The 14,815-nt window shown below is 30.3% G+C and overlaps 1 protein-coding gene across 1 annotated transcript in view; it reads left to right on the top strand.

Moving 5' to 3' along the window:
* Positions 1-12,894, top strand: part of slmb (beta-transducin repeat containing E3 ubiquitin protein ligase slmb) — a 24,214-nt gene extending 11,320 nt beyond the window's left edge. The window contains exons 2-9 of the mRNA XM_018460885.1: positions 9,511-9,748; positions 9,862-10,048; positions 10,220-10,676; positions 10,765-11,138; positions 11,520-11,598; positions 11,736-11,916; positions 12,149-12,196; positions 12,346-12,894. Of these exons, the coding sequence (XP_018316387.1) occupies positions 9,511-9,748; positions 9,862-10,048; positions 10,220-10,676; positions 10,765-11,138; positions 11,520-11,598; positions 11,736-11,916; positions 12,149-12,159 (1,527 nt within the window). The 3' untranslated portion in view covers positions 12,160-12,196; positions 12,346-12,894. The remainder of the gene's footprint in view (positions 1-9,510; positions 9,749-9,861; positions 10,049-10,219; positions 10,677-10,764; positions 11,139-11,519; positions 11,599-11,735; positions 11,917-12,148; positions 12,197-12,345) is intronic.
* Positions 12,895-14,815: the final 1,921 nt, after the last annotated feature.

Below are 14,815 nucleotides of genomic sequence, written 5' to 3'. Positions count from 1 at the left end.
GATAGGATTTTTCTATCGTTCTCTATCAACTTTTTTACCAGGGCGTAGTGAATGACAGATTTTCTAACTTAACAAATTTTAACGATTAATATTTCGATTTACAAGGCAGAACAATGCTTTTTTATTACTAAATTCTTTTCGTGCAAAAACACGTCGAATAAGCCTAGTTTTATCGAAATTGGACGTGAAGGAACTAAACTTATAACATCACTGAGGTAAATCTCTTTAAAAGAATGAAATATTGCCACTCTTTTTCAAAAAGTGAAACATTTTCACTCTTTTTCAAAACTGACTGTATTTTCACTCTTTTAGAGTGAGATTTCATTCCAAGAAGTTTGGGAGTAGATACTATCAGAGTCATCACTAAATTAGAATAGTCATATACAGCCCCATATTATGGGCTACGTTAGCCTACTAGCCCCATCCGTTCATTTTTTAAAAACATTAACAGTATACGATAAAGACAGATAAACAAAAAAAATCTGTTGAACTTTATTAAGTAAGAACTACGCTTACTCTCTAAATGGAAATAAAATATCTCAGACAATTATATACGATTGTAAAACAAAAACTTTAAGAATAAAAATGTTTACTTAGGTGTACGATTTTTTAAAATTGTAACGTAACTTCTATCATAGATATGTTCGCAACGAGATGTTACAGCAGATTGAGCGGCAGTCGCTGCTCAGACGGGTTTACGCGTGTCTCGCGCGATTTGTTTGTAACGTAGCCTCGATTATTTTATTTACCCCTATAGTTTACTGACGCCGGTCTTCCCTACATTGTGTATATATATGTGCTAATAATTTTATTTAGCGTTTTATATATGGAATAATGGATACATTTTGGTGCCTGCGACGATGACTTTTCATGTCAGAAATTAAAATATTTTCTAAAAAAAAAAGTTATATACAAATGTATGCAGTGAATGCAAAAAGTATTCATATAGGGGGGATTTTTATAAAAAAGCCTTATTTGTAGAAAATATTAATTAGCAATTTATTAATAATGAATATATTTTGTCCTAAATGAAAGAGCTTTGCGAAATAATCATGTTCGTGATCTTAAAGCTAAATTTTTCGATTACATATGAATATTTTTTGTATAAATAATACAATTTCTCATTTTCGCTTATTATTTAGATAATTTTAATCATTACATCTTTTTAAATAAAATAATTTTGAAGAATATGAAATCTATTTTATTCTTTGTAATAAATTATTAATTAATGTTTACTTTTTAAAAATAAGGTTCTTTAAAGAAATATATCTTCCCTATACGAATACTTGTTTCACTCATTGTTGTATATTAAAAAATTGATATAAACCGTGCTTTTATTAACGCTTTAAAAAAGAAATATGTAATTTACAAGACTCAATGTTCATTTTCTTTATATAATATAATTCTGTTTTAATCTCTAGGAGGATTTCTAGAGAGAGGCGAAAAAAATGTAGAATATTTATTGAAATATTGAATCTTTAGAAATCATGAACAAGGAAATGGACGATTAGATTTTCGAAGAAAAATTATTTCTATTTTTAATAAAGGCCGATCAGTTTGCGTTCGTTCTTCATATTATTTCTTATCGAACACTGAGTATACTCGTACTTTGGCTATGTCAAGAGGCGCGCGGGGACGACATCCCAGGAAGACAAAAGAGTCAGGAGAGCGTAGATTCGACACGAGTTCGCAATACCGTTATACCGGGAGCACTTGGAGCGTTTTCAGGTGATCGCACCGCCGCGCATCAGCCGCTAGATAGACTCGTTTTTCTGTATCGTGTTACAATAACGGAGTGGCGACAACTGTTGCGCGGACAACTGCCTTTCGGAAGAGGGTCTCACAATAGGTCGACGATAATATGGTTTTCACCCGGATAAAGCAACCATTCTGAAGCGAACTTCCAAACGCTGACCGGAGCCGTGACTAACGAGAGAATGAAAAATATTGTGACGACGTAAAAATGTCTAGAGATATGAATAATAAATTTGCGTTTTAATTTATGTCTCTTTTTAGAAAATAATACCTACTGAAAATTGCGGAGAAATAGTTATAGTAGAATTCAATGCCTTAAATATTGGAGAGTCGAATTCCGTTCATAGTTCTGATTGAAATCTAATTCATGTTTAAAGAATTGCTACTTGATCGCCATTTCTGCGATGTGAGAGTTTCATTTTCATTAACAAATTTAAATTTCAAGTTTAAATTTCAATAACAAATTTAATTCAAGTCTTTTTAGAAGAAAATGGCATTGTCCTCAATCTAGAAATAGCAGGAAGATAGAGTCGGACGATTTTAATTGTAGAGATTTAAATTCTGTCAATAACTCTTGTCGAAACCTAATTTGTAAAAAGAATTGCTATTCGATCGCCGTTTCTGCGATGCGAGAGTTTAGCTTTCATTAGCAAGTGTTTAACTGTAAAAGAGCGGTATGGCTCTTTTATGACGGTTTTCACTTCCTGAGGTAGGGGAGACGCGGCAAGTAGGTCAGACGCGAAATATACATTTTTGCATTATATTGTACGTTGACTACAAATCGGTAACTGTCTTAAAATATAAAAGCGGATTTTTATATATCTCGTGTGACATACTTAAGAGATAACACCGATATAAAATTTTCAAAAAATCGATTTTTTTTCTTTTAAAATACACTTTAGAGTTTCAAAAATGAAGTGTAAGTGATTTTATTGAGATACATAATTTTTTCGAAAGTTATAGGTTCCTAAAAATTCAATTGTTAACTTAAAAATATTCACATTCAAAACTTTAAACGCGTTTTTCTCAAAACAGTATTTTTTAAGTTGGCTAGCAGTAGAACTCAAACAATTTTAACCTATTTACTTCAAATTTTAACAGTATTTAACAAATCACATTTTCTAAAAAAATACGTAGAATTTTTTTGATAAGTTACAAATTTTTTGAGTTACAGCTGATTTTCTTCGACTATTTTTTGATGAAAATGGAACTTTTTGTTTGTACTTCCAACATTTTATCAAAAATCAATATTTTCAAAAATAGCTACGTATTTCTGTAGATATTTGAGTAAAGAAAATAAAAATATTTGTTTTTTGTTCTAAACCAAAAATTACATTTGTGCTGCTAGCGACGGAACACCATGCTATTTCGACTGTCTCCATCACGCCGCTGCAAATCCGCCATTTTAATAAATAAAATTCTGAAAAAATTATTTTTTGTACTTTTTTATGTGCTTAATAAAGTTATAAAACTCATTTTTTAATAGCACGATTTATTAAACAAAAAAAATTCCCAAACGTAGACCATATTTGCAGCCGATTACATAGATGTTACCCCTTAAGTAGAAACACGTTTGACACATATATTGTACGTGAAGAAACATTTCACGTGATGTCCCAGAATTGCCGAGAAGTAGAATATTATATAAGTTGCCATATAAAAATTTGAAGTCGGTTTTCGCAAAAGCATCGGCATCTTTTTCCTCTTTTGACATTTGTGATCATAATAGCTAGGTAAATCTCAAAGATCTTCGAGAATCTAACGCGCTTTATTATTCGGTTTGTGAAGCTTAAATGTCGCGAAGAAGCGCTTTATTTGCAAAGCCTATAACTCAAAAGGCATTAACACCGAATATACTTTCGCTGACAAAGATCAACCGGAAATTTCACGAGAGACGAATGCTTACGTGTCCATGATTCCGTTGATTCTGGGGCACCTTGTGCAAAACGCTGTGTCAAACAAAGTTGAGAAACGGCGTGAAACGGAACGGTAAACGCTGTGTGAAACACTGACGTGGCGTTCGCATAATAGTCTTCTTTTTTGTTTACTATGTCTCAATAATCATACATAGAAGATCGGCGTTGTGGCATTCTCCATCTCCATTCTTCATAGGTGCATGCACTTTCTCCACGAACGTGCAAACGTAATCCTTCGATTATAAAAATATCGCCGACTCGGTTTCGTCTGTCTGTATTCCTTTCGATTCCACGATGGATTTTCGCTATTTGATTGCTATAAGATTCATTGCACATGGAACCGATAAACCCGATAACGCTTCGTCCAACTGGCCCTATAAAAAGATTTTTTAATTGTTAGAAGCGTAAATAATTATATTCGAAAGGAAGGAGTCAATTTAAGAGATAATTTTATATTCTAGGAATTGTGGATAGAGATATCGAAGCAGAAAACGTAATTTATTCATGTATGCGAATCTATTTTTTCGTCGGATCTTTTCCTTTGTAGCTGTTTAAATTTTCAAAAGTACAGTTTTATTTTTAGAGTGAAATAGTATTAAATATGCATAATTGAAATTATATTAACACGATAATACACGAGTAGCCGCGCGGCATTTATTAGAATTAACTGAATTATTAATAATCTAATCTGATCTAATCTAATCGAACACTGGCAACGCGTGATAAACGATTTCCGATGAAATTTTGACAGGAAGTTGACATGAAATCACCTGTAGATTAATTTAATTTTAATTTTAGAGTAATAATTAATTTTTATTATATTTTTGCATATATTGCACGCACGCACGCACGCACGCAAGAAGAACAATTTTATTGAAGTATTTAAAAGTTAGATATAAAAGGAATTTTAGTTTGTATGTTTTAGTAATGTATTGAGAAAAGATGTATAGAAAGTTGTACCTCACCTTCAATACGTGTAAAACATCTCTAAATTAAATAATTTTATTAAAACATTTCTGATTAAACAACTACTTTCGCACCACAAAGACTATTAATGGTGTGTCCTCAAAAAAACGGAGTTTGATTACTTATTGTTATTCGATACGATGTACGGACGACAAAGTAACAATTGTATGATATGATGACCTATGATATCCCGATTTCTCCTATATACATGCGCTCACACATTCTATTTTTCTGCCAGTATAATTCATATTAAATATATTAGGTATAAATATATAATATTCATTTTATTTGTTCACAATACAATTAACATAATATATAAAATATTATACTATATCTTTCATATATATCAATAGTATAGCTTTTGTACATATTATTAACATATAAATATATAATAATTTGTTAGTGAAATTAAAATAGTACATTATTAACATATGAATAACTTATAAACAGTATATCTTTTGTACATTATTAACATATAGATAACACATCTAAAGTAATATAATTCATTTTTATACATTATCAACATGACGTGTAAAATAATATAATATATATCTTGCTAATTCACTCTTTTCTTTCTTTTTTTCTCTCTTTTACTTTATATAATAGAATTTTTAAACGTATTGCTGAAATTATAGGAAAGATTTTAATAAAAGATACGAAGATCAGACTTTTGATCAATAAATTCTTACATTCTATTTCCAGCTATACTTATCGAAGGATACTCTTGACAATATCCCCTGCAATAGCATTGCGTTTAACATTATCGGATATTTACGAACAAATACGAACGATAAGGACGACATAAACAGTGAAAGTGCAAACGTATGCGATTACTTTCTTTTGTGAAAAATGCGTTTTATGCGCATTTTTATGTGTCGCGCGTCGAAAAATTTTCGTCTAAAACTTGATTAATCATACGCTTGAATCGTGTTCGTGAAGCTAGTGTCTCAATTGGTGGAAACTCATTAAATATTGAGAGTTCTGAGTTTATTTTCAATAATTCTATAGTTCTATATAGGATAAACAAATAGTTTCGGCCATTAAAGCCGAGAAACCCAAAATTCAAAACGAGACGCCAGGTTCTCACAGAGTGAACTCCGTCTAAAAAAGTTTCCAACCACAGTTTCTTATAGGATTTGAAAAGATACATGGTTCTACAAAGAGTTATGACACCTAACACTGTTATTTTGATTTTTAAACAATTTTTTTCCCTAAAAAATAATCTTTCTCGGCTTTAATGGCCGGAACTATTTATTTATCCTATATAGAACTATAGAACTATTGAAAATAAACTCAAAACTCTCAATATTTAATGAGTTTCCACCAAGTGAGACGACGCTAGCTTCACACATAGCTTGAATCGCTACGTTGGCAAATTTAATGACGATCGTGTCAAATTTAGGTCATATTTAATCAGTGTTGTTTATTTATTTATTTAGTTGTATTTATATTTACGGATTGATCGAGTTTAGTTTTGTTTAATTTTGATTGGTGTATTTATACCAAAAGAATTTTAAATCTCGTTTTCGCCGAAATAATTAAAATAGCTTGAAAAATATTCGTTTATCTGCGTGTCGCTTGAAATATGATTACTGGTGATTATGGTATTAACGAGAAAGACAAGATGCTCGGCACAAAACCGGGACGCGCGTAAACGATTTAATTTATAAGAGCCCTCGTATATACGATGTACGAGCGAGAGAGAATGGAGCGAGAGAGGTCAAGAACCCGGTACTTCTTCGCTCTACCTCAAGACGCGTCCGCGATTCTAGTTTTGCAAATGTACTCTTAAGCTCATCTCAGACGATCTATAATTCATAATATTCATATCAGATTTCAGAATAGAATTGCAATTTTATTTTATATTTTATTATATCTCGACATATATAATTTAATGTACATTTTTTTACATATGAATTTCTGTTGTTCAAATATTTTTCGTAATTTTTATACATACAATTTTTAAATAAAATTTCTGAACACCTTTGATTCTGTGATACAAATTTTGTGAATAATTTAATTTTATATACATAATATGAAGAGCATTTCAATAATAAAGTCCACTTTAGATGATGTAATTTATGTTACAATTGAGGATAATAATCTATTTATAATGTCGTGCATATAAATTTTGTGAATAATATGATTTTATGTACGTAACAGGAAAAGCATTTCAATAATAAAGTCCATTTTACATGTTCTGTAATTTATATTAAAATTGAGGATAATAATCCATTTGTAATAATCTCGTGTGCTATATAATACGAATAATGTTTGAAGAATCAAAGATACATTTATCAAAATATGTGATACATAACATTGGTAAGTTCTGCCCTGAAATCTGACGCGAATTATAGAATTATCGGCTACAATTTATTTATTATCAGGTCATTTTCTACAAAGCGACATACATTATTAAATTTTATTTGAAACTTTTATGGATTTCAAAACGTAATTTATTGAGTAATGTCTCGATGATATTTCTAATCCGATAGTTAATCTGAGAAAAATCTAAATAAGCTGTCTGATAATTTTTGTGAAATACGATTAGCATATTCTGATTTTTACGATTTATTTATGTTATTATTTTTCGAAAAATAAGGGAGATTAACGAAAATAATTTGCTCTTTGGCAGGAAATCGATTATCTCTATTTCTTCTTTCTCGAGAGGGATAATATATATAGTATGAATATATAATTTAAAAACCCTGTAATTTCTATTTTGTATGTGTTTATTGATAACAATGCGTTTTCAGCATTAATTTGCGATTTGTCTAGGTGTTCTTCGCAACATAGATATGTGAATATGATAGAATAAAAATTCTTACTGTTTTTTTTTTACATCATGTCTTTCGACATTTTAAGTTTCTTAATATCGCGATAATATTAGCGTTTTCCTGCTATTGTTCTCAATTGTTAACGTTATAAAATTACGAAAATTGCAGTCGCGTCGTTGGCCATTTTAACAGCTATAGTCGTTACTTTACGAAACATAAAATATTTAAAAAAAACTCTTTAAATCCCGACATATGTAGAGGAAAGCCCTCTATTATGAGATAGGCACTTAATATGAGATAGCGGCGTTTCCGCTAAACTAATAAACATATCTATTGATTCCACCACGAATTTATTGTTCTTGGATTGAAAACTATTTAGTGGAAAATTCATTATTAGATCATGTCTGTAGTCATTGTAAAAAAGATTTTAGAATTTGAACATCTTAAAGTTTCATTGAGATGAACCTTTAAACCTTGTTTATTATTTAATAAATAAACATTTAGGAATAAATTCTTCATGTAGTGATAGAGTAAGATCGTACTAATAGAAAAGTATGGAATTGCTTAATTACAGAAGTTAAATTTGATGATCGTAAAAAATAAGGCGTGGAAATCGTAATATGAGATATCCAGGGTATTTCTAATATGAAATAACCTATGCTCCTATGAAAATCGTTGCTAAAGTATAAATGTTATTGTACGACAATAAAAAGGACAACCGGTTTGGTTCCAACTATCTGAAGACGAGTCCTAAGTACAATGCATCGTATGCTCATTTTGCACGCACACTGGCTGTGTTTGTATTTTAGAAACATTGAATAAAGTTTTTTAATTGCAATACTGATATACTTTTCGTTTTATTATCGATTTTTCGGGGTATCTCATATTAAGAGCACAATTTTTTGACTTTGCGATTTACTCACTTTTTACATTTCTTTTATTTAAAAAAAAAAAGGATTTGAATTAAATTTTACACAGCATTATCTTAAAGCTTATTAAAAAAAAATTCCCTTCAAAATGACTTATTATTTTTTTAAATTCTGCCCATAAATTTCTAGTATTTACCCCAAATGAACTCGGTATCTCATAATAAGGGCCTTTCCTCTATATTTATTATAATCTTTATTATAAATTATAATTAATACGGGTTGTCGCAGATTCTCTACAGTCCTCGATTTTTAGAGATACTTTAAAAAATTAATTTTGTTGGAATAAATATATTTGCATAATATTAAATTTTATTTTATTTGTAGATATATACTTTGGAAAAGAAAATAAAAAATAAAACTATATTTATGAAAATATATTTATGAAAATGGTTAAAAGTGCAATTTTCACGTCATTTTTAAATTTCATACGTCGAATATATAAACGTATATTTACTTTTATTGGATTTTCAAATATGCTAATTTTTCTAAGATGAATGGAATGATGAAATTTCTTGTCGATTCAGATAATTTGTTTTGAAAATGCTCTACGAAGTAATTATGATATATTTTTTTTAACCTGCACTCAATTTTTAGATGTTTTTATAGTACTTTCACCATGAAAATAATTACGATGTGATTAATTATAGTGTTATAATGCACATTTTATTTGTTGCTTTTGGAATAATGATTACTTCGGAATAATAATTACTTGAATATGTTAGGTTTTCTCAAACGTTTTCGAGCGTTATAGGTATACTTTGTTACAACTCGTCAATTTCGATGTATACAGCGTGATTAATCGGGAAATAACGTTGTGTGCATCGATACGATAATACACATTGTGCTCGGTGTGATATTCTTAGTCACGTTTATTTGCGCTCCGATTACGTAGCTGATACAATAAGAGCAAACGTCATTAAATACATGCGCATGTATAAAAAATGTTAATAAAAGAATTTAGGCATGATATATTCCACGACAGACTATGTATATAATAATTAAATGTCAATGATTTTGTTCTCGATTAATTTTAATTTATTAATGAAAAAGTCTTGTGGATATATAATCGCATATATATATATATATATATCGTAGATTATATTTTGATTTTTCATAAAATGGCAAATTTTTATATTTAAAGATGTAAACATTAATATTTTGTTACAGTATCCAATGACGACTGTACTTTACGATCCCAGCTGTAAGAAGGAACCATCTACGGGAGCATCTACGCAATACGGACAGGAGAAAGAAATCTGTATGAAACTGTTCGAAAGATGGAGCGAATCAGAACAAGTGCAGTTTGTCGAACAGCTGTTAGCACGAATGTGTCATTATCAGCACGGACACATCAACGCGTATCTAAAACCGATGCTGCAGAGAAACTTTATTTCGCTTTTGCCGAGTGAGTAATCAGATACGTACGCTTTACACTCAACATCTTTTTATACACTCTGCTCGCATTTTAAACGATATTTTTAATTGCATCTTTAACAATATCAAATGAATGATTTACAGAAAAAGGATTGGACCACGTGGCAGAAAATATTCTGTCTTACCTTGACGCAAAATCACTTGTTTCTACAGAATTAGTATGCAAGGAATGGCATAGGGTTATTAGTGAAGGAATGCTTTGGAAGAAGCTGATTGAACGTAAAGTTCGAACAAATTCAGTTTGGAGAGGTTTAGCTGAAAGGAGAGGATGGTGAGTGAAAATTCATGATATACATATGTGTATAAACTACAAAACTTGTGACAAACAAACACAAATATGATACGAACACAAAGCATTTTGATATTCTGACATATAAAATGTACGTAAAATATTTCTTTACATTTTCTTCTTATTTAATTTGTGAACTTTACACACTTTCAGGATACAGTATCTTTTTAAACCGAAACCAGGCGAGGCCCATCCCAATCACAATTTCTACAGATCTCTTTACCCAAAAATTGTCAAAGACATCGAAAGCATGGAGAACAACTGGAGAATGGGTCGATTCACTCTTCAAAGAATCAACTGTCGTAGCGAGAATTCTAAAGGCGTTTATTGTCTGCAATATGACGATCAGAAGATAGTTTCCGGACTCCGAGACAACACGATTAAGATCTGGGACAGAAATACTTTACAGTGTATCAAGGTGTTGACAGGCCATACGGGTTCTGTGCTTTGTTTACAGTACGATGATAAGGCTATAATATCCGGTTCCTCGGACAGTACCGTCAGAGTTTGGGACGCTACTACAGGCGAGATGGTTAACACGTTAATTCATCATTGTGAGGCAGTACTGCATCTCAGATTTAACAATGGCATGATGGTAACTTGCTCAAAGGTCAGTCAAAGAGGAGCGATGAATTATTATCTGTTTTCTAATTTTTATTTAGTTGGATTTCATTACTGACAATAATTATCATTTGCAGGATCGTTCTATAGCAGTCTGGGATATGACATCGCAGACAGAAATTGCGTTGAGAAGAGTATTAGTAGGGCACAGAGCAGCAGTGAACGTAGTTGACTTTGATGAGAAGTATATTGTTTCTGCCAGTGGTGATAGGACTATCAAAGTATGGAACACCTCCAATTGCGAATTTGTGCGAACGTTGAACGGACATAAACGCGGCATAGCGTGTTTGCAATATAGAGATCGCTTAGTAGTTAGTGGCAGTAGTGATAATACCATACGACTGTGGGACATCGAGTGCGGCGCTTGCTTACGTGTTTTAGAAGGACACGAAGAATTAGTGAGATGTATTCGATTTGATAGTAAGCACATCGTCAGCGGTGCTTATGACGGGTATGTAAATCAAAATCAAAATCTATCTCAATTCTGATTTTAGTTCTACGTTTGTAATGTGAAATCATAGCTTTAAACAATTAGAAAATTTATATAAATATGCAACACACACACACACACACACACACACACACACAATTTATAAAATATTTTATTCCTATTTTTTGAAATAAAATATAATTTTTATTTTTTTAACGTATTATATTTAATGTATACAAAAAACAAAAAATAATTAATTCTACATTATAATTGATATTCATATTAGATTTTACATTGATAATTTAGAGTCGAATTGAAAGATGCAAATTTTGCTTCAAGAACACACTATAATTTTACAAACTCATGAGTAAGTAAACTCATATTTATTATTGTGTTTTGCAGAAAAATCAAAGTTTGGGATCTTGTAGCCGCTCTTGATCCTCGTGCCGTTGCTAGTACTTTATGTTTACGTACTTTAGTGGTAAGATATTTTCGTACGCACGTGTATTTTCTTATTTCTTATATATATTATATTTAATCAGCAATTTGTCAAGTGCTCCACTGAATGACAATCTTCATTCATTACTAATTACTAATTATTTATATTTCTTATTGTAGGAGCACACCGGGCGTGTATTTCGTCTTCAGTTTGACGAGTTTCAAATAGTTTCATCATCTCACGATGATACAATATTAATTTGGGATTTTCTTAATTACAATCCGTCAAGCGGAAGTGTATGCAGTGGACGCCTGCCGATGGATGGAGCGCCGAACCAAGCCGATACTAGATCTCCTTCCCGTAAGTATACTATCAAAGTTGGAATTTTTAATATACACTGAGAAAAATTTCTGTTAAAAATGGATGAACCAGAAAATTTTGATCATGTCAATCAAAATTCTCAATTAAAATTATAGATTCAAATTTCAGAAAATTCTGATTTGTCTGTTTTTAACCAGAATTCTAATTAATATAACCAGATTTTTTCCAGTATATATTAATTATTAAATATAAAAAATATTATTATTTGCAGCATTTGAGTGACGCATCAATACGGAGATTCCTTTATTGTGATATAATTGTAAGTATATTTTATGAATTATCCGATTATCGCTTGCAGGTAAGCTTCAGAAGCAATTTATTTAATATAAATACAATATAACAATCCTAGTAAAAATATATGAAAAAATAAATCGCGCGGAATTAATCGCAATTGATTTTGTATTTCAGACAAGTGGTTAGTGAGTGAATCCAATGTGTTCACGACAATGTGCGCAAATAATAAAATATCCGATGATGAGTGTTTAATGTAAACAACAGCAATTATACACAGAAATATCTGAAGGAAAATTTGGTTGATCAATGACTTTGATTTATTGTTTGCTAGAACAGCAAAAAATTCTTCAAGAAATAGGAAAGTAAAATGGACTGACTTATGTGAAACTATGAATTATAATTTATATATGCGCTTGACGCACCGCGTTTAGAAACGAACAGTGTATTTAAAGCTGCATAAATACATCCTATGGATGTAAATGATTGTCGTCTGCTTTGGCCATATCTGGAATTCTTCTACGCTCTATGACATGATAGAAGTCAAGACCATTTTCCTACAAACTGAAAAAAAAAGAGACTTACAATACGTAATGTAGCGAAGCGATTTTAGGGAGGCTGGATATTATACTTAATAAGACATTAGATGTATTATAGTAAAAGGAATTAATGATTTTTTATATAATTAATTTATGAGATAAAAAAATTGTAAAATGTTGTTTGATTGGAGTACTTACGTTGTGTGAATGTGTAAAAAAATTGTTACATGGGAGGATTATCGTGTTGCACTCTCTTTTAAATGGCTCGTACAAAGTGCTATGTACCCATGTTTAGAACTGCGAAAGAAATCATTGATTGAATGTATAATAGTTTTTTAACATTTAAATTTTGTGAAACTTATTTAAAAAGCGAGTGAAGAGCCAACAACCTCTGCACAGCCTACATTTGGTATGATACCATTTGCATTTAGAATATAAAAATTACTATTGCAGAATGTAAATATTATTATCATTATTATATTCATATCGAAACAAATATAGCGTGCGATCCTAAAACTATCTTAATTATTGTAAAAAAAAAAGAAAAAGAACCGCTATTATTAATATCTTGACCATTGATCTCGTTTAACTCATTTTATTCACGCTTTGTATACCGTAAGTTGCTCATTTTTATATTTATCTAAATTGTCAATCGAAAATGTGAATTGGTGTTTTTTATTTTTCTAGGAGTTTAAATTTTTTGCAATTTGGTATTTCACTGAAATTTTAAAAAATACTCTTTAAATATAAAAAAAACTTTAAATAAAAATAAACGAGACTTATTGCTTATTTGAATTTATGTACATAACTGAGCATATAACATATGTAGTTTAAATGACGTCATCATGCCCAAATGATTGTGATATTATAAAGCAATTGATGCTTTGTGAACAGCAATTTACTAATATACATATATATGTATATGTACATATGCAATATATTATATGCATAAGATGCAACTAAAGTTTTATAATATACACAATACTTTGAGCGTTAGTAAAGACGTTAGCAAAACGTCTTTGGATATTTGATATTAAATAGTGCTACACAGTGTTAGTATAACTATATGAAAGTAAGATACTAGTAAAGAGAGAGAGAGAGAGAAAGAGAAAAAAAGAAGTGAAATACCGAATTATGTTTTTCAAATATGCGTTAATTATGGTCAGTAGAAAATGCCACGTAATATAATCGCTTACGAACTGTCTGTCAATAAATATGAGTTATACAGAACAAATTGTCACAGAAAATAATACATATTTCAAGCTGTAATATTACAATGATTTGAGTGTTTCAATCCTATAATAAGATTATAGAAGGAAGTTTACATTTTGATTTCGATGTATAATTTCGTGACGTTCATCTCAAAATTTTATACGAACTATGTACACAAAATGAATTTACATATTAATGCGCGTGGAAGGCAATACTAAATTTACATTTAAAATACACAAAATTTGTTTACTCTTGTAACGCATAACTAAAGGGAAAAACTGAAATATATACAGATACAACGTATATTTGTACTCAATTCGTTCGTATCACTAATGTTTCTATAAAAAGAAAACAAGAGAAATAAGGAGTTGCCTACAAACTAGATATAAATCTAGGAACTTGAAAAATTAGTACAATTGGATGGGAATTTGTATAATTTTGAAGTATATACATATATGTATATATATATATGTGTGCATATATACATATTATGTATATATCAATGCATAAGACAAGCATAATTTTGTGGAGTACGAATACGGCATATGTAGATTCTTGTGTTTACGACTTGTTTCAATAAATAGACAAAATAATAGTGATAGTAGTCAGACATTAACATACTCTTGCATTATATGAACACAGAATGTTCTTCATCATTTTTCCGCTATCAACTGATAATGCGTATGTAGGTATTATCAAAAGATATGATTGCTTATACCGTGTCTTCCTGTATTCCTAATTAGAATACGGAAATATTCTCCTACTTCTGGTTTTTTTTTTATTGGAATCTGAAAGATCTTAAGAGTGTTGAAAAAAACGTCTGCTGCATCTTCTACAAAAATATATATCCATCGAATTAATCTTCGAAAAACTCGAGCAAGAAATACAATATAAAG

Source organism: Mycetomoellerius zeteki, unplaced genomic scaffold, assembly GCF_001594055.1.
Source record: "Mycetomoellerius zeteki isolate Tzet28-1 unplaced genomic scaffold, Tzet1.0 scaffold98, whole genome shotgun sequence".
Taxonomy (NCBI): Eukaryota; Metazoa; Arthropoda; class Insecta; order Hymenoptera; family Formicidae; genus Mycetomoellerius; species Mycetomoellerius zeteki.
Note: the sequence above shows the minus strand (reverse complement) of the source record. Positions and strands in the feature narration are given on the sequence as shown.